This window comes from Lepisosteus oculatus, chromosome 3, assembly GCF_040954835.1.
Source record: "Lepisosteus oculatus isolate fLepOcu1 chromosome 3, fLepOcu1.hap2, whole genome shotgun sequence".
Taxonomy (NCBI): Eukaryota; Metazoa; Chordata; class Actinopteri; order Semionotiformes; family Lepisosteidae; genus Lepisosteus; species Lepisosteus oculatus.
Genome location: NC_090698.1, coordinates 11056760 through 11078120, shown reverse-complemented (window position 1 = coordinate 11078120; position 21361 = coordinate 11056760). Strand labels below are relative to the sequence as shown.

Genomic DNA, 21361 nt, shown 5'->3' with positions numbered 1-21361 from the left:
TGTCTTCAGCCCCGTTTTCCTGCATGACGTTTCCCCAGTGTTCCCCCACTTCGTCGGATTGTGTCGTCCGCATAGGGTCCGGAAAGAACTGTTCGTTACACTTTCTTCTGAGCGATACCTTTATTTTAATAAAAAAAACACTTTTCTGAAAAGGAACTTAGTGGTGAATTGTACCCTTTACAGTTATTTAACATAACTTCTCTTAATTTATACTCTGCACTTTGAACTATAAAGTATCTTACCATTTGTTTGCTTGTTGCTTTCCCATATGGCCTAGAAAATGGAAATGATCACTTATATTTTTCCATGTGTAACGTCTTCAATCTCATCATTTCCCATTTATTATTTAGAGATTACATTTCTGCTGCCTGCAATGGGATATTCCTCTCCTTTCTACATTAAATATAAAAGCCAGTGACCATCTACGCCTCCTGACTACAGACAGAAAGGCACATTTGAAGAAGTTAGCAAGTAGCTCAAAGAAGAGCTTAGTTTGTGGTCATCTTATTTTCTTGCATTGGCAATAAAAGAGCACCAACTCTCTACCTTACGGCCGTTTTGTGAGTCTGTTTAACTGAAAACTTTCCATGATATGTCAGAGCTACTATAGTGCCTTTGTAAATAAACAGTTTCACCTCTTTAGATCAGTATTCACTATCTCCAGGAAGTACTGAAAGTTGCACAACAGGTATTACCACATAGCCTTGTAGTTTAAATAACCAATAACTACCTTATTACTCTAAGTTGCTTAAATGAGAGACAGCATGATGCTTGTGGGGTTTTCTGTAAGAGGTAGATATGAAATGTGTTTGTTAATTATTCTGTGTTCATAGTCATAGTGAAGTCACAATGCCAAATGTCACTGCCTTTTTCATTTCTAACTACCAGAGGAAAAAGGGGCCGAATATTTTCTAACTCCAGTATGTCCTTAAGTTCCCCCAGATGAATTGTTTTAAAGGAAGAGCAACTTCAGTTCATTCTGTGCAAAGCCATGCAGGTGTGCCGATTTGGACCTGCACACACTGCCGACCAAAGAGAAACCAGAGAAAGTCACACATTTTCTTGTTAAGCTGCCACATTGGGTACAAATCTGAAAAACTGGAGACTTGTTCCAATAGATGTTATCTTGTCCCCCTACCCTGATACAGTGGGTGCTAGCCGCGGGCTTTCTCGCTGCTTTCTCAACACACAGAGGTCCTGAAATGCAGAACTAAGCCATGACTATCTTTTTTTAACATCTAAAGCAATGCTCTGCAGGGACAGAAATTAAACCTGAGCCAGCAGGTTTTAGCTCAATTCTCCCGTGACGTGTGGTTAATTCATAACCTGAGAACTCATTCATTGCACTTTCTGTGTTACGACATTGCTATACACACCTAGACTCTACAGCCCATGACGATGGTGAGTACTGATATATCTATTACAGCGCCAGAAGTATTATTTTATGAATAAAAAAATAATACATTTATTTATTAATTTTATATTTGTCAACCTGATCATTTCAGTGTTTTGCATTTTAGTTTTTGTGGCACTGCGTACGTCTTCCCTCTGTATGCTCACTTCATAGGCTTTATTTTGCTTCAAAGGTTCAAACTAGAATTGTACCTTCTGCCTTTGTGCTCAGTCTCTAGAGGAAAGACGTAGTCCCTTGTCTTACACAAAAGGCTCAAGAGCCTCTGAATACAAGAATAGTCAAATATCTGAGCATGTGCACGTGCTCAACTGGTTTTATCAGGAAAACATGAGGGGGGTGTGTGTGTGTCAGGACTTCTTTTAAACATACAGTAGCTGGTTTTTCTGACTGAAAGGTAACCTGCAGTAGCCTGAAAAGAGTTTGTCTCCACTTCTATATACCTCATCTGTTTCATTTTCTTCAGAAAATGTGAGTATTACAATGTTGCTATATTCTCCACATCTTCTTTTAAATATTAGGAGTTTTTTGTTTAAATACCTGTGTTAATTGTGCATAAATATAGTAAATGAAGTATTTTGTCTCAATTAACAATTTGTAAAACGTAAATTGGCATCATTAGGTGTCATTGTGAAATTTACAGCTTATTACAATTAATATAAGAGTGTACAGGTGTAACATCCCTTAAATGATCATTATCATCTGATTAAAAAAACTAGAAGAAGCTAGTAAAATTAAAAAATGTGAGATTAACCTAATTGGACACACTTAAGTTTCCATTAAATCTCTTATTTCTGCAAGAAACTGTGGGACACTCGCTCGTTGGCAGATTTTCCATAAAGTCGGTGTGGAGCTCTGTTTGTACACACTGTATGGATTAGAGCAAGTGTTTTTTGGAGGACTACAGTATGTGACATAACAGAGGTTTCTTTTTAAACTTCTCCGTGTACCATGTGTCGATTCCTAGTAATATCCAACCAGTTATTAATAATCATTGTACCTTGAACCAATAAATCCTTTAAAATATTATTCTTCTATACATCAATCTCTAAAGTTTTCTTTTTTTCAGTAAGGTGTAAGATCAATGCCATGTATAGTAATTAATACATATTGTTTTGGTTAAAGGGTAGTGCTTTTTGCTGTATGTTCGTGCCTGTAAACAGTCTTTTAATTCCTACTGGGAAATGTGACCTCTTTGTATTAGTTGACACTGTTTTAATAACCATTACAGAATTAAGACCACAGAACTAGCTGGTTCAGTCTACTAACCCGAAGGTCATTGCAACGGCAGAGACACAAAAACACAAGTAGAAGCTGATCCGGAGAGTAAATCCTGCCACCCGATTTCTCAACCAGCCATTACATAACACAATGAGGACCTGTGAGAAACAAAGGTTAGAAGCCTGAGGCTTTTTGGTCATTCAGAATCTGCATAACCCTTTTTTCTTCCAGATGGATGCAATAGGCTTGATTTCTTGTTTGGAGGTCACTTAGTCTGTGATTAGTCCCCTTGCTCTGTTTGTTAACAAACAGAATAGGCTTTATTGTCATAATAACTACTCTGTTTTGAGAATTCCAGAGTGAAATCTATATCAGGATGGTCTGTGATTACTACTTTTACTATCCTGATAATTCCACCTGCGTTATGACTTTAAGCTTACTTTAATTATTAGTTCCAACGTGGTAACGTCAGTGCTCATCGGAGGACTATCGGGCACGCAGAGGAACAGGTAGAGGTTCATTCCACACTGAAAGGAGAAGAAAAGAGACAAAAAGTTTCTGTGACGCCACGAGAAACCAAGGACAGAGGCAGACAGGTTTCACAGATGTCTTTTTTTTTTGCTGACATAGTTTCGCGTGAGGCGAGTCGCAGTATTTGTTTCACAGGAAGACTCTGTGCGCGCCCTTCTTGACAGGATATTTTCAGTGGTGTTACTTCAATGTGCCCAACACAGATTTCCTCGGAACTCTGAAGTCGGATTTTCAAGCGAAAGCTCCCTTATGGTGAGAGATGACACGCTCCCGTCATAGGAGTAGGGGTTTCGTGAGAATGATTACAAACGGGCAGAGGGCATTCCGTCTATTCAGTCCTCATTTAGCAGCCAATAGATTGAATGAGCCCCTGTCCTGAAAGAATTGAAGGCATCGGCTGCAGTAGCACACCTGAACTGCCTGTTACACACCCCCAGCCCTCTGAGTGAGGAACTCCTTCTGTTCCCCATTTTCAGTGCAATCACTTTCCACTTTCCACTTGTTTCCTTTGGCTCATATTTCACTGCCGGATCATGTCCTTCAGAGGGATTGGCAGGGGTTTGGATACTTGGATCAGGTTCCACTCTTGGTTTTTGTTTAAACCTGAAAGGGTTCTGTTCACTTTATTTTTGACAGGGTAGGATACTCCTTTTAGCCAGAGCATTCTTGGCATATATCCAGATCAATCCTGGGTCCAGACTTCGGTTTTAGATTTTCATATTTGCACAATGTCCATCAGCTGCCATATTCTCTATTTCTTTCAATTCTATCTCTTCCCTCCAGATCTCTGGCGATTGCTCTCTTAGTCTTCTCTGCTTTTGTCTCCCATTTCCAGGCTTCAATCTGAGATCTCTCCTGTCATCCATAGTGCATCTCCCCAGCTCCTGATGTCTTCTCTTGTAGTACTTTGTTCAGTTACTTTGTGAACTTTTTCACTATTTTTTAAGAGTTCATAGTTAACTTCATTTGTCTTTATGTAACCCCTGTTTATATCTCCTTAAGAACATTATTATTAATGTGCATGTCATTAGAGGCCACATACTGTAACAAGTGGCCTTACAAGTACAGAGTTTACTTATAAAGACCCCACAGTACTGTGGCACGTACTGTTAGGTTTATTTTTTATTGTGCTTCTGCTCACAAGGCCTATTTCCTTAGGAAAATGACTTGTTGAAAGTTAGAAACCGACTGACAGACCAAGTGAGCCTCAGAGTTGTGTGTCAGGGAGACGCATTTGTGAGATTTTCGGGAAGCCAGTAGGCATCATGACCTGCTGAGTTGGGATAGAAAGGGACATCTGATGCCGTCAGTTACCTTTTTTTTTTCCAGTTACATTTTTTGGCCCATGGAGTGTTTTAACAGTTAACAAAGTACTGTTATCTATGTAAATACAAAATTTCCTGTTAGACTATAAATCTACTGAAAAGTAGAAACTTTCTTTTTAATGCCACAAAGCATTACTGTAAAATCACGCAGATTTAATAACCAATGTCTGTGGTGCTAAAGTCCAAGACCCCAGACTGTTGTGATTTTCCATAACATCATGAATAATTGAAATTTCTATAAGAGGCAGATTTGATTTTTTTCTTAATCCATTTATAGCTGTAATCATTTTTAGTTAAGTCATAACACCAAATTCACACTTTTTCACCTCCAACAACCACAGAGATGCTCCAGAAGAAAAGGAAGGCCAAATGTTTTCCCAAATTATTTGTTTTACAGGAAGACTCTGTGAGTGCTGTTCTTGACAGGATATTTTCATAGCTGAATTGCTGTCGACTAAAGAGGAAGTCAGACAATAGTTATTGTTAAGTTGCCACATCTGGTTTAAACATGCAAAATTGCCATTTGTTCCAACAGATATTATCTTGTCCCTAGACAGACAAAGAGGGGGTTAGATGAAGAGTTTTAGTATTCTCAGAGAATACACAGTGATCAAGAAATGTAGAACTCAACGATATGTGCCTCTTCAAAACCAAAGTCAAATCTCCACGGAGACAGAAAGCCAAGCTTGTGCGCCTCATACAGGAGGGTATAACTCTACCTCTCCTTTGACCTCTGGTTTTAATACTACAAAAAGGAATTCTCAACTTCCAGAACACATAATGTATTCATTTTACATTCCATGCTATGGCAGGAGCTTGGCTACACTCAGACTCCACAGCAGCGCACTGAATACCTCTTTATATGCTGATTCGCGTAAAACTTTTCACTATCTTTTCAGCTCCTTAAGAACTATTGCGTGTACCTTAAAATTAACATAGCATGGCATCATGCATGCCTTTCTTCAGTACATTCACTCCGTTTGATAGATTGTATATGTTACAGAGCGTCTTTCAGGACCCAATGCAGACGACACAATCCGTAAGGGAGTGAACACACACAGGGAGGAGATGAGGAACAGGGCTGGTAGACGATCGGGGGGGTGTGGGGGGTGTGTGGTCCAGGGTGAACAATCCAAAAGTGATTCCAAAGGGAAATCAGTGGTGAGGCCAAGGTCCAGAGCTGGGTGATCAATCCAAGACGAATGAGACAAGATTAAGAGCCGGAGTGGAATCTGGTGAGGGGTTGTAGACAGACATGACAAAGTTACAAACCGGAGCGGGATCTGGCGAGGGGTCAGGGGGAAGAAAGGAGGAACGGAACCAGGCGCTCCAGCTCCCGGGCTCGGGCTCGGGCTCTTCAGAACACCTAGGAGGCGAATGCCACCCGAGCTGTGGACGTAGGGCATCTGTATTCCGGTGCAGAGCCCGGAACACCCTGAGCGTCTGGCTTTTGTAGGGAGGCTGGAACAGGGAGCAGGAGCACGAAGTCAACTAAAAAGTGAACGAGCCAGAGCGCCCTTGAGGGGGAAGGACTACAATCATGACAGTGTATCAGAAATTCAAACTAGAATCATATCTTCCGTCTTTGTTCTCGTGCTCAAACTCTGGAGCAATGCACAGGGCGGAAAGGCAGTTGGGTGGAACAAAAGATCCTCTGGATGGTGGGATGGTCAAATGTCTAAATAGGTACATGTGTGCACAACTGGGGTCATCATTAAACGAGCTAGGAGAACCTGTATCCACGTCTAAGAAAATTTCAATACAGGAGGTCTGCCTAATTGGACATACTTTTATGTTTCATGAAATATCTCATTTCTTACAAGTTTTAGATTGTGGTCATATGTTTGGTATGCCATTTTACATACGTAATGAAGTCTTTGTGTTGGGGTTATTTTGTGGGCTTTTTGCCTACAGCTGTATGTAGCAACCCAAAGGTTTCTTATTATCTTTACCTTAAACTGTGCATCCTTTCCTAGTACGGTCTAACCGATGGAAAAAGGAACATTGTGCCTGAAGAGCTGGATTATTAAAAGGTTCGCTGTTCTTCTCCAACATTCTCCAACGTAATGTACTGTATCACTCTCTCTCTAACGGACTAATATAATATGTTTTAATGTTTGCTCTAGACAGCCAGCAGCTCTCAACTGGCTACCCACTGAAGCTCAGCGGGGTTGAGCCTGGTCAGTACCTGTGGGGGGTGCTGACCGCCAATGAGGGCCACCCACCCTGCGGTCTGTGTGGGTCCTAATGCCCTGGTATAGTGGTGGGGACACTATACTGTAGTGGGCACCGTCTTTCAGATGAGACATTAAACCGAGGTCCTGACCCTCAGTGTCATTAAAGATCCCCGGGCATTTCTCGATAAGAATAGGGAGTTCTCCTGGTGTCCAGGCCAAATTTCCCCCCTCTGCCTTTACCGTGGCCTCCAGAGTGTCCCCATGTACGATTGGCTTGTACTTGTCCTGTGATGGACTGGTGTCCTGTCCAGGGTGTACCCTGCCTTGCGCTCGCTGCTGGCCGGGTAGGCTCCGGCTTCCTTCCACATCGTACGGTATAAAGTGGTTTGGAAAACGACGTGACATGTTGCTCTAATATGTTTTTCACTAGTTAAAGTTTTTTTGTCTGGACTGGCAGAGATCACTGCTGTATAAAGGGATCTATTAGTACAGTGTCTGCTGTATGATTCAATGCTCGTAAACAAACTTTTAATTATGTTACAAATTGTATGCTCCGGTGAAAGAGTAATACATCAGAGCCACAATGTGAACAAACAAATATTGATTATTAAAACAATGTGATGCGGACTGCGATCATTAACCCTGCCTTCCCCCGTGATCATCATAACTACTGACAAATGCGAACACTCATCAGTGCCATTGGTCTAACGACCCTTTCAGAATTAAGAATTAATACATCATTAGGATTGAAAGGATAGATGAAAGTCTGAACGTTCGAGTTGCACTGTTGTTTGGGAAAATGTTTGAGCTGTACATGTTGTTTGGAAATATAAAAGTAAGCAGCATTTTAGGCTCAGCTCTGCTTCACATCTTATTATTGTATAAAACAAGATTTCCCATAAAAGAGGGTACGTGTCAGTGTAATATGAGGGTTGGCTTTCTACAGTCCTACCTTTGAAATTATGAACCTGCTCAAAATCTTTTTAAGAACATGCAAAATGTTGTTTTCTAGCACAGAGCACTGATTTTATATTGACACACAGATAATTCAAAGTGTTAATACAGTGCATTCTGAAATCTGTGTTTCTAGACTAGCTAATCACTCAAGAAGGACTGTTAGGGTTGGCACACTCTTTAAAAGGTTCTGCGCTAGGCAAAAATACTGAACAAGGGAAACAACAACACGACTGTTATGAGTCAAAGACCGTGATATGAGTGGCCTAAAGTCAATACAGAGCTTTGATAGACACATAGACATATCTTAGAAGAGGCCAAGATAGCACTGCACTTCAACCAACCCAACAGCTGGTTCCAGCAGCACAATGTCTAAGTGTACCATTTGTTGCAATGTCTCCAAACATACGGTCTATGTCTTCAATATACAATTAAAGATGTATACATGTAATGTTTCTTTATTAGCCCTATACAATTTCTTGCATTAGAAATTCATCTTTTCACATACCCCAGCTTTTCTCCATAGAGACACAGACAGAAGGGAGAGCAGCTTGGGGTCAGAGTGCAGGGTCAGCCATTGTACAGCACCCCTGGAGCAGTTGGGGTTAAGGGCCTTGCTCAGGGGCCCAACAGAGTAGGATTCTTCTGCCACCTGTGGGATTTGAACCAGCAACCTTCCAGTCACAACCGCAGATCCTTAGCCACAGAGCCACCACTCCACCCCAAGAGTTGTAGACCTACATAGAAAGGTCTAACAATAACAACCAATAAACATCTTGTGTACTCTGGTTTTGTGGTAGTAATAATAATAAGAGAAGAGTGAATGATCTTCGGCCATATGCAAAAGAAAGGAATCAAATTTCTCAGACAACACAAATCGATTTCCTTTGTTGTTGAATCCAGTGTCATGGTTGACAGGACACAAGAAAAGCACATACATTCATTCTTATTCAGTCTGATTCATTCTCAAGGCTTATCTGGACTCTGAAAGCTGAAGGGAGATCTGGTTTCTGGTCTTTATTGCTGGTTTGTCCTCCTGAAGGGGCAGCCTCCTCAGACTGTGGGATAAGTTGACAGAGAAGATGTCAACAGTGTAGACATTATAAAAGATCTAGATTTGGCTTCCTCAGTGATGTAGGACTAGACTTTCAATTCTTCTCAGGTTTGACCCTTGACTTGAAGTGGTCGTCCACAAGGGAAAAGCCTACTTGTTTTTCTCCACTTTCTCCCTCTGTTTCATTTCACAACAGAGCTGGATGTGGCATGAACTGGTCAGTATCAATTGTCTTTTCCAAGTTCACAGAAACTAACTTCTTAAGTCATTCCTTGTTCAACTACTGCCTTGCTCACAAGTTTCCTACTGGTGGGTAATTGCAGAGAGCACAATAAATAACCTTGTAACCTTACCTGGTATTCTTTAATCTGCATAGCTCTGTAGATACAGTGGATGCTCACAGAGGGATGAGCTACCCATGTTTCCTCATTGTTTGACACTGGTTACTGGCCTGTATATGGTACAGAATGTTAAATGGCTATGTTATTCCATATTGGTATATTAATTTGTATAATCCATAGCACACAAGATGTTTTCCTTTTAAAGTGAGGACACACACAAACATTTAAGAACTTATAATATTTGGATTAAGTATTCTAAATGAGAAGTTCAAGGATAGCATTTGCAACAACATAAACATGGCTTTGACCACTTTGCCCCTACATCCTTGTCATCCTCTGTTACCAAAACATGGAAAAATCTTTCTGTCATGTTTCTGGGATTGAAATCACATATTATTCCAGTAGTTGTGCATGCCTGCTGTAACTCTTCTTCTCCTTACTTTGTAGGTCTCTCAGTGGAATCAGGGAGAAAATTTATCAAAACCTGCGAGGACTCATTTTAGCGGTCATCCTTGTGGTAACAGTTGTCATTGTGCAGGTAACAATGCTGAGGTACCAGAATCTCGTTCCTGAGAAGAATTACCAGGACAGACAGAAAGGCAGTAAGAGTATGTCCTCCCGGGGACGGGGAGCCTTCTGGATGGAGTATGACAATGGATCGCACATTGACAACAGCTTGGTCCAAGGATGGGACATTACAACTGTCAACTGCTCTGCCAACTCCAGCATGGTCAGCATGCCATGGTTTGCTGGAGTGGGGGAACGTATCCAGCGGTTCCTGTTGTACCGGCACTGTAGGTACTTCCCCATGATCTTTAACCATCCAGAGAAATGCAGAGAAGACATCTATCTCCTGATGGTGGTCAAGTCCGTGATCACACAGTACAAGCGCAGGGAGGCCATCCGCAGGACCTGGGGGCAGGAGAAGGAGATCAGGGGCAAGAAGATCAGACTCGTGTTCCTGCTGGGGACAGACTCCAAAGGAGAAGAGCAGGCTCACCACCAGAAGCTCCTGGAGTACGAGGACAGGGTGTTTGGGGACATTCTCCAGTGGGACTTTGAAGACAGTTTCTACAACCTCACCATCAAGGAGGTCGGCTTTCTAAAGTGGTTTTCCATCTATTGTCAAAGCGTGCCGTACATCTTCAAGGGAGACGATGATGTCTTTGTAAACACTGTCAATGTAGTAGAATTTCTGGAAAGTAACAAGAACACAACAGACTTGATCACTGGGGATGTCCTTACAACCTCTGCTCCAAACAGAGACAGGAATAGCAAATACTTCATCCCAGAAGTGATGTTCAGTGAGACTTTTTACCCTCCATATGTAGGAGGAGGAGGGTTCCTCATGGGAGGCCCCTTGGCTATGAGGATGTACGGCGCTTCTAATGAGCTGGAAATCTTCCCTATTGATGATGCGTTTATAGGCTTGTGTCTCAGAGTGCTCCAGGTCAGCCCCAAGGAGCACGGTGGCATTAAGACACTGGGCATCAAAGTTAAAAGCAGAAGAAATGGGATTAAAGACCCCTGTTTATACCGTAACTTGCTGCTGGTTCATAAATTGACTCCTGATGAGCTGATTCAAATGTGGGAACAGGTGAACAGCAACCTCATCTGCACACAGTCAAAGTATATAGAATAGAAATGTCAGAAGGCAGAGTGAGATAAAGTACAGACTGACCCAGTTCTGGGTGGATAAACACTGTACACTTAATCAGTGAAGAAAGTGGAATTATCTGTCTCATCAAGAGGATGAGAAATAAGTCTACGTACTGTCCCCTGCCAAAGTATTCACATCCTTCTTGCAGTGTCCTTTCTTGTGGAATTACAAAATGATGCCTTCATATTTTATTCCGAATCTGAATACTCAAAATGAAGACCACATATGGTACGATAGGTTACAGTAAATGTCAATAAAGCAAAAGAGGAATAAACTTGAAGTCTGTTGATTGTATAAGCTATATATATCTAAGCAATGTGAACTCAGTTCTCTGAAGTTGAAAACTGCTATGGACAGCAGTTGCCAGGCTTTTCCATAGATTATCATTAGGCTTCAAATCCAGACTTTTGCTGGGCCTCTCAGGGACACTCACTTTCATACTGTATATATATTCTTTCGTATAGATCTTGGCCTTATGTTTTGGATCATTGCCCCACTAAAACACTGTGTATTTGTCTCACTTTTAGGTACAAAGCATGTTATAATGTAAGATTTGACCGTATTTTGCTCCATCTGTGTTCCAATCATTATCAACATTATCAAGCTTCCCAGTCCCTGCTGTTGATATGCATAATTAAAGTATAGTGCTGCCACTGGTATACTTCACTATAGGGAATGTGTTAACATATCACTGCAAAATGTTGGGTTTGTATAATAATTAATAATCATATTTTTTATTTTTACATTGCTTAACCAAATTCCAAAGGCACTGCTGTACATAATGATAAAGAAAAAGGCACAAAAAGTGCTATAATAGCTCTGAGTTTAGATTTGAAAAGAGAATTTGTCTCTCGAAGATTCAGAGGAAGGGCATTCTATAACAATGAAGCTGCAACAGACAAATCACCAGATCTAGTCCTTGGTACAGCGAGCACAGAACCAGCCTCAACTGAGCGGAGCCTACGAAGAGGACTGTGAACACAAAGGAGTTTAGAGTTGTGATGGAGCCTTGAAAGTCACTATCAACATCTAATATTGAGCGCTTCACAGACAACCTGGCAGCAGATTAAGGTTTTATTAAAGAAAATTGTTTATCATCATCTTAGTTAAATTCCTGATTGTACTGCAGTTTATTGTACAATATAAGCAATTTATTTGACAATTCTTTGGTTCTCTGTTATGTTAACCAGTGCTAAACAGATAATAATATATGTATATGTATATCTAAAATGTGGGAACATCATTTGATACACTTTGCGGACCTGAGAACCAGTGAGAAACTTTTTACATGTAAAGCAAAGCACATTTAATTTTGAGTTTAAACTTTCATGGAATGAAACCAATGAATCAATTCAAGGGTTATCTGTAATGAAAGACATATGCAACTGTGGGCGAGAGGTCTCAAAATGCACTTTGTCAAATAGAGTTTAATTGGGTTGGTATATATAGGGTATGCATCACACTTGTGTTTTCGTTACGATTTGTGTTATAATACTTGAATAAGTCTACAACAAAGCCTCCTGAACTTGACTTTGTCACACAGAAAGAGAATGTTTTTGTGTGCAGACTGTGGAGTCCAGGGTAGAGTCTGTCACACAGCTTTCTTATTGCCATAGCAACAAGTGCATCTTTCCTGTGCTCCTACATGTGTCACAGGCTCCTGTGAGGTATTGTGATACCTCACACAAGGTCATTCACTCTTCAACACAACTCAACGGTCATAAAACAAAGGAAATGTGAACTGACTTTCAAAACAAGACTCCATAACCCATCGCCTTAGAAACAAACAAGGTCATAGTTATTGTGTCTTTCCAGATTCTCGGTGTCACCATCTCTAACACCCTCAAACAAGTGTGGGAGGAAACCCACACAAACACAGGGAAAGCATATAGACTCCATGTTGATAGCACCCCAGGACCAGAATTGAACCCCAAGGCAGCAAAGCTGACCACTTACCCTCCCTGCTGCATTTTTAGTGTGATAGTTTACTAAATATCTGTAGAGCTGTATATTGCTTCATCTCTCATTATCCCAGTCCGTTTCCATTCTCTCGACCCCTGCTGCTAAACAGTCATCCCTCATCTGCAGGATAAGACTTTCAAAATCGTTTACCCACATTGATGGCAATGCCCTTCCATTTTAACAGGCTTTTCACCCAGGAATACGTAAATGAAATATTGGTTTCTTTATGAGTGTGCTAGTCTCCGATTGCTTCATATTCATATAGATTGATATTTACTTTTGAGATTTACTTTAATGTAAAGAGAAAAGAGCCTGCACAATCATTTATTTAAATACCACAATTCATTTTAAAATCCTCTGCACCATTTCTAAGGTTTTGACAGCATGATCATGAATTGAAACCAATGCATATATATCCATTTGCATGCATTTGATGCATAAATAATCATATATAAGAGATTTTCATGTTAAGCAATCTAGTGTCAATTTTCCGGATTTATTTTCCAACTGGATTTATTTTGTAATTGAGCTTAACTTTAAAGGCAAGTCAAAGATCCCAGAACAGTACTCGGGGGTAAGGTGCTTTTATTACAGCTTCCCAGTCTGTTCCTGCTTCTTATTTCTTCAGATTCTGTTTAAGGGATTTGAGCATTTTTATGGAGAACCTGTTGTCCTATTTATAGTATTTTGGGAAATGCGATTTCCTTTATTTTGGAATGCTCAGACTAAAAGCATTCTCTCCTAAATTGGTTATGCATTTTAAGAATAGATTCCCATTCACGGTTAGGAATCAATATTGTAGGAGGAGAGGTTTAGTCCTGCGCTGGCTTTTGTTTTGAATGCAGGGTATTTCTCTTGTTGACCTGTCAAGTTGTTACTCTGCATTTCTTGTGCATTCTGGGGTTGTACATCTGTAGAATGTAGCCCTCTGAGATGTGTAGTTTTGTATATAGTGCAACGTTTCATAATATGTAATGTTTTGTGCTGTTCAGTTGTGTGATTATTTTATTGTTAAAAACTCTTTGTCTTTCAGGATTTTCAGGTCTTTCAACCTAAATCTTTGAGGCTTTGACTCTGATTTTATTACTCTGCTGACAGAGCTGTGCAAGAAAATAAAAAACTCACGTGTCCTCGAACTACATGTCCTGCATAGCTACATTATTGACAGATTCCCATCTTATTTCCTGCGTTCTTTTTTTCCTGACTCCCCTATTTTGTAACATAATATTCTGCTTGCCCTGCGATGGACTGGCGCCCCATCCAGGGTGTACCCTGCCTTGCCCTTGTTGCTGGCCAGGTAGGCTCCGGCTTCCCACGACATCCTATGGTATGAAGCCTGGACCAGCTCCCGTGAAGTGTAGTTCAGGACCCTATGCAGACGGTATAATCCGGAAGTAAACCGGGTAATCCATCCGAGACAAAACAAGACAAAGTTAAAAACCGGAACTGGATCCGGTACAGGGACAGGGCATAAAAACAGGATGACAAGGCCAGACACTCCGAGCCCCGGACTCAGATGGTCAGGACGCCGTGGTGAAGCCTATGCCGTCAGGTCACTCCTGGACCTGCTGGTAGGAGGGCTTAAATAAGGAGGGGCAGGATAGGGGGGCAGGTGCACGTTCTCAGCAAAATAAGAAAGAGCCAGAGCGCCCTTAAGAGGAGGGATTACGATCGTGACAGGTTTGGCAAAATACATGACATGACAATGTTCTTCTTTTTTCTGCATTGAGTGCCATCTGTCAAGTGTTTGCCCAACCCTTTTGAATGACTTTTGCTGCTTCTTTAGTGTTTGTCAATCCTCTTAGTTTGACACCATCTGCAAATGTGAGTAGTTTACTGACTACTGTATATCAGAAACTAGATCACTTTAAATGAACATGGAAGAGCAGTTATCATAGAACAGATACACGTGGTACTGGAGTAAGTATTTTTTGTCATTTAAACTTAAATTGTTAACTGGATGAAATCGGTGGGTGAACTTGTGGTACAGTAGTTAGTGTTGTTGTCTCACAGTGTTGGAGTTTGTATGTTTTCCTTGTGTACATGGGTTTCCTCCCACAGTCTATTGACATACCGGTAGGTTATGTATAAATAATTTCAGTGCATTTAAAATTGATTGCACATGGCTTCATTTATGCCTGTCTATAGGATGTTTCGGACCCCCAACTAACTCTGTTGGTAGAACGCGAGACTCATAATCTCAGGGGTAGTGGGTTTGTGTCCCACATCGGGCGCAAGGTTCTCTAATAACCCATACTGGGCAGCAGCGGAAGAAAGGCTTGGATATCTACTTCTGTATCCTGCCATGGAAACTACGGATAGCGACGGGGAACTACCCATAGGGTCGCCCTGATTCGAGAGCACTCATCCCATCCCATAGTATGTTCACTTCATCTCCGATATTTTGCACCGACGGTTCATTGTGCCTCCTGCCTTTGTTGTCTTGCTCTATCTCTACAGCAACGCAGAGGCAGGAAAAAAGGCAGTTACTGTAGGTGAAACAAAACACACCAGAGCCTCTGAAAGGTGGGATAGTCAATTGCCATAACATATGCTTGTGTGCACAACTTGGGTCATCATTCTGTTACAAAGAGAGTCCGTGTCAGCAAATTGTTTAATCAGAAGCCAGCCAGCCTGCAGGCTGTCTAATGATTTACCCCTGTCTAAACTACTCACCTCTTTTCTATTTCTTCTTCAGAAAATGTAAGTATTACTATTGTGGCATCCTATGCATGTCCGTATTAAAAATATAGAAGTTTTTATGTGTTAGTGAACTGTGCATAAACCTAACAAATGCTCATCAATATGAAATAAGTATTTTCAGAACATTTAAATGGGTATAACTGATGTCATTGTGTGTCACAAAGCTGTTTCCTGGAATTGTAAAAATAAACTTGTGATACAGATCTGTCGCTCAGGTGTCACTGTTTCTAAAATGGTAATCATGATCTGATCAAACGAAATCCAGGAGCAAAAGTTAATATCTCTTCTATGATCTAGTAAAATTTAAAAAATATGGGATCGCCGTAATTCAGCACAACTTTATATATATATATTATATATTATATATTATATATTATATATTATATATTATATATTATATATTATATATTATATATTATATATTATATATTATATATTATGTATTTATTATATATTCCTGCAAGAAATTTCAATGTAAGGTCATATTTGTTGGCAAATATTTTACATATTTGAATTTCACAGTGTGTGCAATTTTACCCATAGCAGTAAGATTTACAGCAAGAGGTTCAGAGGGCTACAACACAAAAGTTTCTTTTTAACGTTACCTTTGGCTGCATAATGATTCCCAGTAAGGTCCAACCTGCTGGGAATCTATATTGTTCCATGAATCAGTGGATTAATTTGGCTTTGTTTGGCTCGCAAGCCAATGGCAAGCATTGCGCTGTATGTTCATGCGTGCGAATAGACTTTAAATAACGTCTGACAAACATGAGCTCTTTAGATTAGAAAACATTGTATTAATGATCTTTACAGAATTAAGACAACAGACCTAGGTTTGATCTCAGAACTATTCAATCTGGTAACCCAAACATCAGTCCAGTGACAGAGACACAAAAACGCAGACTGATCTAGAGTGTATCACCTGATTCTGTAGCAAGCCTTTCACTACACAAATGATCTTTTAGTCTTTGCTCATACGTGCAAATTGTATGAGGCCTGCCATATTCTCTGTTTCTGCCATGCTACCCTAAGCCTGTCAAGGTCACTGGAGATCGCTCTCCGATGCTGTTCTGGGACTGCCATTTTCCAGCTATCAACAAACTGTCTCCATCCATTCACAGCTCCCAATGTTCCTTATAGATCCACCATGACCGTGTACTTTGTTTCAGGGTTCTTGGAGATATTTCTCACTTCATGTAACTCACCTTAAAAGGATTTAAACAAATGTTACCTTATTAGTTAATACTGTCACCTCAGCTGGGCGGCAGGATGGTGCAGGGCTTAGCATTGACATTGAGCTGCCTCGCAGCACTGGACCCTGGGTTCAGGTCTGGAGGTGCTGTCTGTGTAGAGTGGTTATGTTTCCCCCAGATCTGTGTGCATTTCCTCCCAGAGTCTAAAGACATGCTGGTAGGTTATTTAGCTTCAAGGAAAATTGACCCTGGTGTATGTACGTGCGTCTGGTGTCTTGTCCAAGGTGTACCAGGCCTTGCACCAGTTGCTTGCTGGGATAGGCTCTGCCTCCCCCTTGACACTGAATTGGATAACGTGGTGGAAAATGGTTGGATGGAACTTAGCTTTGAATGCTTTAATATGTCCACGTCCCTTTAATATACTTCGACCACGGAGAACTGTTTTCTGTTCTGGTTTATTGATGATATTAAAATGCTATTAGTTGTGTGTTGCAGCTCTAACCTTCCTTCTCCTTAATTGCTTAGGTCTGCCAAAGGAATCAGGGGGAAGATCTATAACATCTTACAAGGTATCATTTTAGTGATCATCCTTGTGGTAACTATTGTACTTGTGCAGGCAGCAATGCAGAGAAACCAGGATTCTGTTCCTAAAAAGCATTACCAGGACACACAGAAACCCAGTAAGAGTTTGGCCTCCTGGCAACAGAGTTCCTTCTGGATGCAGTATAAGAATGGATCGCTCATTGACAAAAGCATAGTTCAAGGATGGGATGTTACAAATGCCAACTGCTCTGCCAACTCCAACATGGTCAAATACCCATGGTTTTCTAAGGTGGGGGAACGTATCCAGCGGTTCCTGTTGTACCGGCACTGTAGGTACTTCCCCATGATCTTTAACCATCCAGAGAAATGCGGAGAAGACATCTATCTCCTGATGGTGGTCAAGTCCGTGATCACACAGTACAAGCGCAGGGAGGCCATCCGCAGGACCTGGGGGCAGGAGAAGGAGATCAGGGGCAAGAAGATCAGGCTCCTGTTCCTGCTGGGGACAGACTCCAAAGGAGAACAGCAGGCTCACCACCAGAAGCTCCTGGAGTACGAGGACAGGGTGTTTGGGGACATTCTCCAGTGGGACTTTGAAGACAGTTTCTACAACCTCACCCTCAAGGAGGTCGGCTTCCTAAAGTGGTTTTCCATCTATTGTCAAAGCGTGCCGTACATCTTCAAGGGAGACGATGATGTCTTTGTAAACACTGTCAATGTAGTAGAATTTCTGGAAAGTAACAAGAACACAACAGACTTGATCACTGGGGATGTCCTTACAACCTCTGCTCCAAACAGAGACATGAATAGCAAATACTTCATCCCAGAAGTGATGTTCAGTGAGACTTTTTACCCTCCATATGTAGGAGGAGGAGGGTTCCTCATGGGAGGCCCCTTGGCTATGAGGATGTACGGTGCTTCTAATGAGCTGGAACTCTTCCCTATTGATGATGCGTTTATAGGCATGTGTCTCAGAGTGCTCCAGGTCAGCCCCATGCATTACAGTGGCATCAAGACACTGGGCATCAAGGTTAAAAGCGGAGGAAATGGGATGAACAAAGACCCCTGTTTATACCGTAACTTGCTGCTGGTCCATAAGTTGGCTCCTGATGAGCTGATTCAAATGTGGGAACAGGTGAACAGCAACCTCATCTGCACACAGGCAAAGTATATAGAATAGAGGAACAAGTAAAGGTTCTTCCATGCTGAAAGGAGAAAAGCTGTGGAGGTCTGAAGATAGAGCTTAGGGTAGATAACATAGCTTCAGGTTTTTCACTGATTAAGTACCTGCCCACAGCTCAAGAAGATGAGATACAAGTCTACATACAGTCCCTTGCAAAAGTATTCACACCCTTGCTGTGGTGTCCTTTTTTGTGAAACTACAAAATAATGCCTAGACATTTTTTAATCTTAATATTTTATTCAAAACCTGAAAGTCTGAAGGGAGAGTGAGTTAAGGAACGGACAGCCAGAGTAACCGTCTATAATAAAGGGAAAAAAAAACAGTTATCTGCCCACGGGTCAAGAAGATCCGAAATGAAACTGTGTAAAATCCCTTGCAAAAGTATTCAGACCCTTCCTCTGGCTTCTAACTTTGTGAAATTACAAGATAACGTTTACATGTTTTTCATGAACAATATGTGAAGATTTCTTTGTAAACATAAAATGTAATGGCACTTTTTTACCAGAAACAGTGAAGAATCAAGAACAGTCAATTATCTTTTAAAGCCTACACAGATAGATTAGGATTAGGAATTAGGAATATTATAATGTGCAACATGGCATAAGTAGAATATCAAATATTTGAAGATTTTGCTAGCATAAACATATAAATTAATATGAAGGCTGATCAGCTCAAAAGCGCCAGGTAATGAAAACGTGATAGAAGTTGGATAGTTACATTAGTTGAAATGAATTGAATTTGGATGTCTAAAAACTAAAGCTGCATTGTTAATAGTTAATTAGAAGCCATGACAGAGTGGTTTGCAGGATCCTAGACAGAAGTTTTATCATTGTCACGATCGCTACTCCGCCTCTTAAGGGCGCTCCAGCCCTTCCTCGTTCTACCTCATTCCCCACACCTGTTCCTTATTCCAGCCCCTCTTTAGTTCCACCTTAAAAGCCAGACGTAGACGTTACTCGAGGTTCCTCATTGAATCCTGTGTCGCGAGAGCCCGGCTCCTGCAGAGTCTGGCTCCGTTATGATTTTAACTTTCTGTTCCTGATCCCCCCCTGCTGGTTCCGACCCGGTTCCCGTGTTTTAACCCCCGGATGGATCGCCTGGCTATGGACTCTCCCTTCTGTCTTGGATGGCCCGTTTGGACTTGTACATGGATTGTTCGCCCCGGACTCACTCCCCCTGGACACCTGCACCCCTTGGACACGCCCCCAGTCTCCATACCCTCTCCTGCATGACTTTTTCCTCACTAATCCGGATCGTGTCGTCTACACAGGGCCCGGAAAGAACTGTTCGCGACAATTATGCCTAAAGTATCGCATTGAGGATTTACCGAGTGTAATTAATTGAAAGAAAATGTGTACAACATGAGTTCATAAGGGAAAATACAGTATTCAAAAGGAACAGTGTAAATAATTGCAGTCCTCTTACATTTTTCAGCTGGTTTCCACCACATGATTAAATGTGTAAGCAGAACAGTGGAAAACTAAGTCTGCAGACATGTGACCCCATGGCTCCGAACCATTCAGAGGGGGTCAATGAACAACACGAAAACACCTTTTTCATCATTTTCTGGCACGTTAAGTGTTTTGTAACCAGCAGGAATGTACAGTAAATGTGCTGCTGAATGAGAGGTCAACAGATATTGCGGCATCCTTACCTTTATCTCAACAACATACAGTAAGCTGAGGTTTGTGGATGTCTCCCCTTATCATTGCGTTGACACATAAGAAACTTTGATTTTACTCCGGATTTTGATTATTGTATTACTTACAAAAAGAATAACATATATAAAAAGGAGTGGTTAGTGTGTATATGTATATATTTATTTAGGATGTGCACAATACTAAAGTTGTTTTGATTTGTTTTTTGTGTTGTAAAATTTGAATAAACGTACGGCTAAGCCTCTTGTCATTGGGCAGGATGAAAGGTTTGTTTGTGCTGAAGGGAAGGGCGGGTCACACAGCTCAGTTTTTATCATGCCAAACAAATACATGTCTGTGTGTCTCATGCAGAGCAAGCTGGGGTATGCAAATGCCGAATACAAGAAATTGTATACAGCCAATAAAGTGATCTTATCTTACATCATTTACAGATTTATAGCACAGTGATATTGTGACACCTAGAGGCTGTGGGTGCTATTGCAGGCAGAAATGAGAGATTATTTGGCCCCTGCCCTAGAGGGGCTGCTGGGAACAGACTAAGAGTTGCTGTATGCACATAGTTTGCCCTTGTGTTGTTAATAAAAATGATTGCTCAGACTTCTATAGCCCTCTTCTGGACACTCCACTCAGAGCGCTTTACAGGTAATGGGGACTCCCCTCCACCACCACCAGTGTGCAGCCCCACCTGGATGATGCAACAGCAGCCATAGTGCACCAGTACTCTCCCCACACACCAGCTCTCAGTGGGGAGGAGAGCAGAGTAATGAAGCCAGTTCATAGATGGGGATTATTAAGAAGCCAACGGGAAATGTATCTGGGAAGCCAGAGTAACACCGCTACTCTTTATGGGAAATACCCTGGGATTTCTAATGACCACAGAGAGTCAGGACCTCGGCTTTATATCTCCTCTGAAGGACGGCGCCTTTTTACAGTATAGTGTCCCCATCACTATTCTGGGGCATTAGGTCCCACACAGACCGCAGGTTGAGCGCCCCCTGCTGGCCCCACTCACACCTCTTCCAGCAGCAGCCGTAGTTTTTCCCAGGAGGTCTCCTATCCAGGTACTGGCCAGGCTCACACCTGCTGAGGTGCCAGTAGTATGTTGCAGGGTGGTACTGAGCTGCTGGCAGTTGCAATTCCTCCTCTGTAATTAGTCTCCCTATTAGACTCCTCAGCTGGTTTCTCTTTGTAACCCTGTCAGCAGTGGAGTCAGTAGCCTCCTTTAGCCTCCAGAGGTCTAGGGGCTGGCCTGCTGGAAAGCAGCAGTATGAATGAGAGAGTGGGGGTGTGGGGCTTTTGATCAAAAGCCAAGGAAGCGGAGGATGGGAAAGAGATTGAGGCTGTTCCCACTTGGAAGGACGCTGCAGAAAAAAAAAAACAAGACAAAATTGTAATAAATCAAACATCAATCACCTGGTGGCCATCCGGATTGGTGTCTCCCCCCT

General features: G+C 41.6%; 2 protein-coding genes across 4 annotated transcripts; both read left to right on the top strand.

Moving 5' to 3' along the window:
- Positions 1–1358: 1358 nt before the first annotated feature.
- Positions 1359–11853, top strand: LOC102696165 (UDP-GlcNAc:betaGal beta-1,3-N-acetylglucosaminyltransferase 7-like). 3 transcript variants are annotated; one of them, XM_069186808.1, is made up of 3 exons: positions 1769–1882; positions 2643–2805; positions 9462–10656. In XM_069186808.1, the coding sequence occupies exons 2-3, from the start codon at positions 2783–2785 to the stop codon at positions 10654–10656; spliced, it is 1218 nt and encodes a 405-aa protein (XP_069042909.1). In that variant the 5' UTR covers positions 1769–1882; positions 2643–2782. The 3 variants fall into 3 exon arrangements, with proteins under 3 accessions (XP_069042911.1, XP_069042909.1, XP_069042910.1); XM_069186810.1 differs by lacking the exons at positions 1769–1882; positions 2643–2805 and adding an exon at positions 1359–1401 and having other exon boundaries at positions 9462–11853; XM_069186809.1 differs by lacking the exon at positions 2643–2805 and having other exon boundaries at positions 9462–11853.
- Positions 11854–15187: 3334 nt separating this feature from the next.
- On the top strand, positions 15188–20192 carry LOC138236475 (UDP-GlcNAc:betaGal beta-1,3-N-acetylglucosaminyltransferase 7-like). The gene is made up of 2 exons (XM_069186807.1): positions 15188–15339; positions 17058–20192. The coding sequence occupies exons 1-2, from the start codon at positions 15188–15190 to the stop codon at positions 18253–18255; spliced, it is 1350 nt and encodes a 449-aa protein (XP_069042908.1). The 3' UTR covers positions 18256–20192.
- Positions 20193–21361: the final 1169 nt, after the last annotated feature.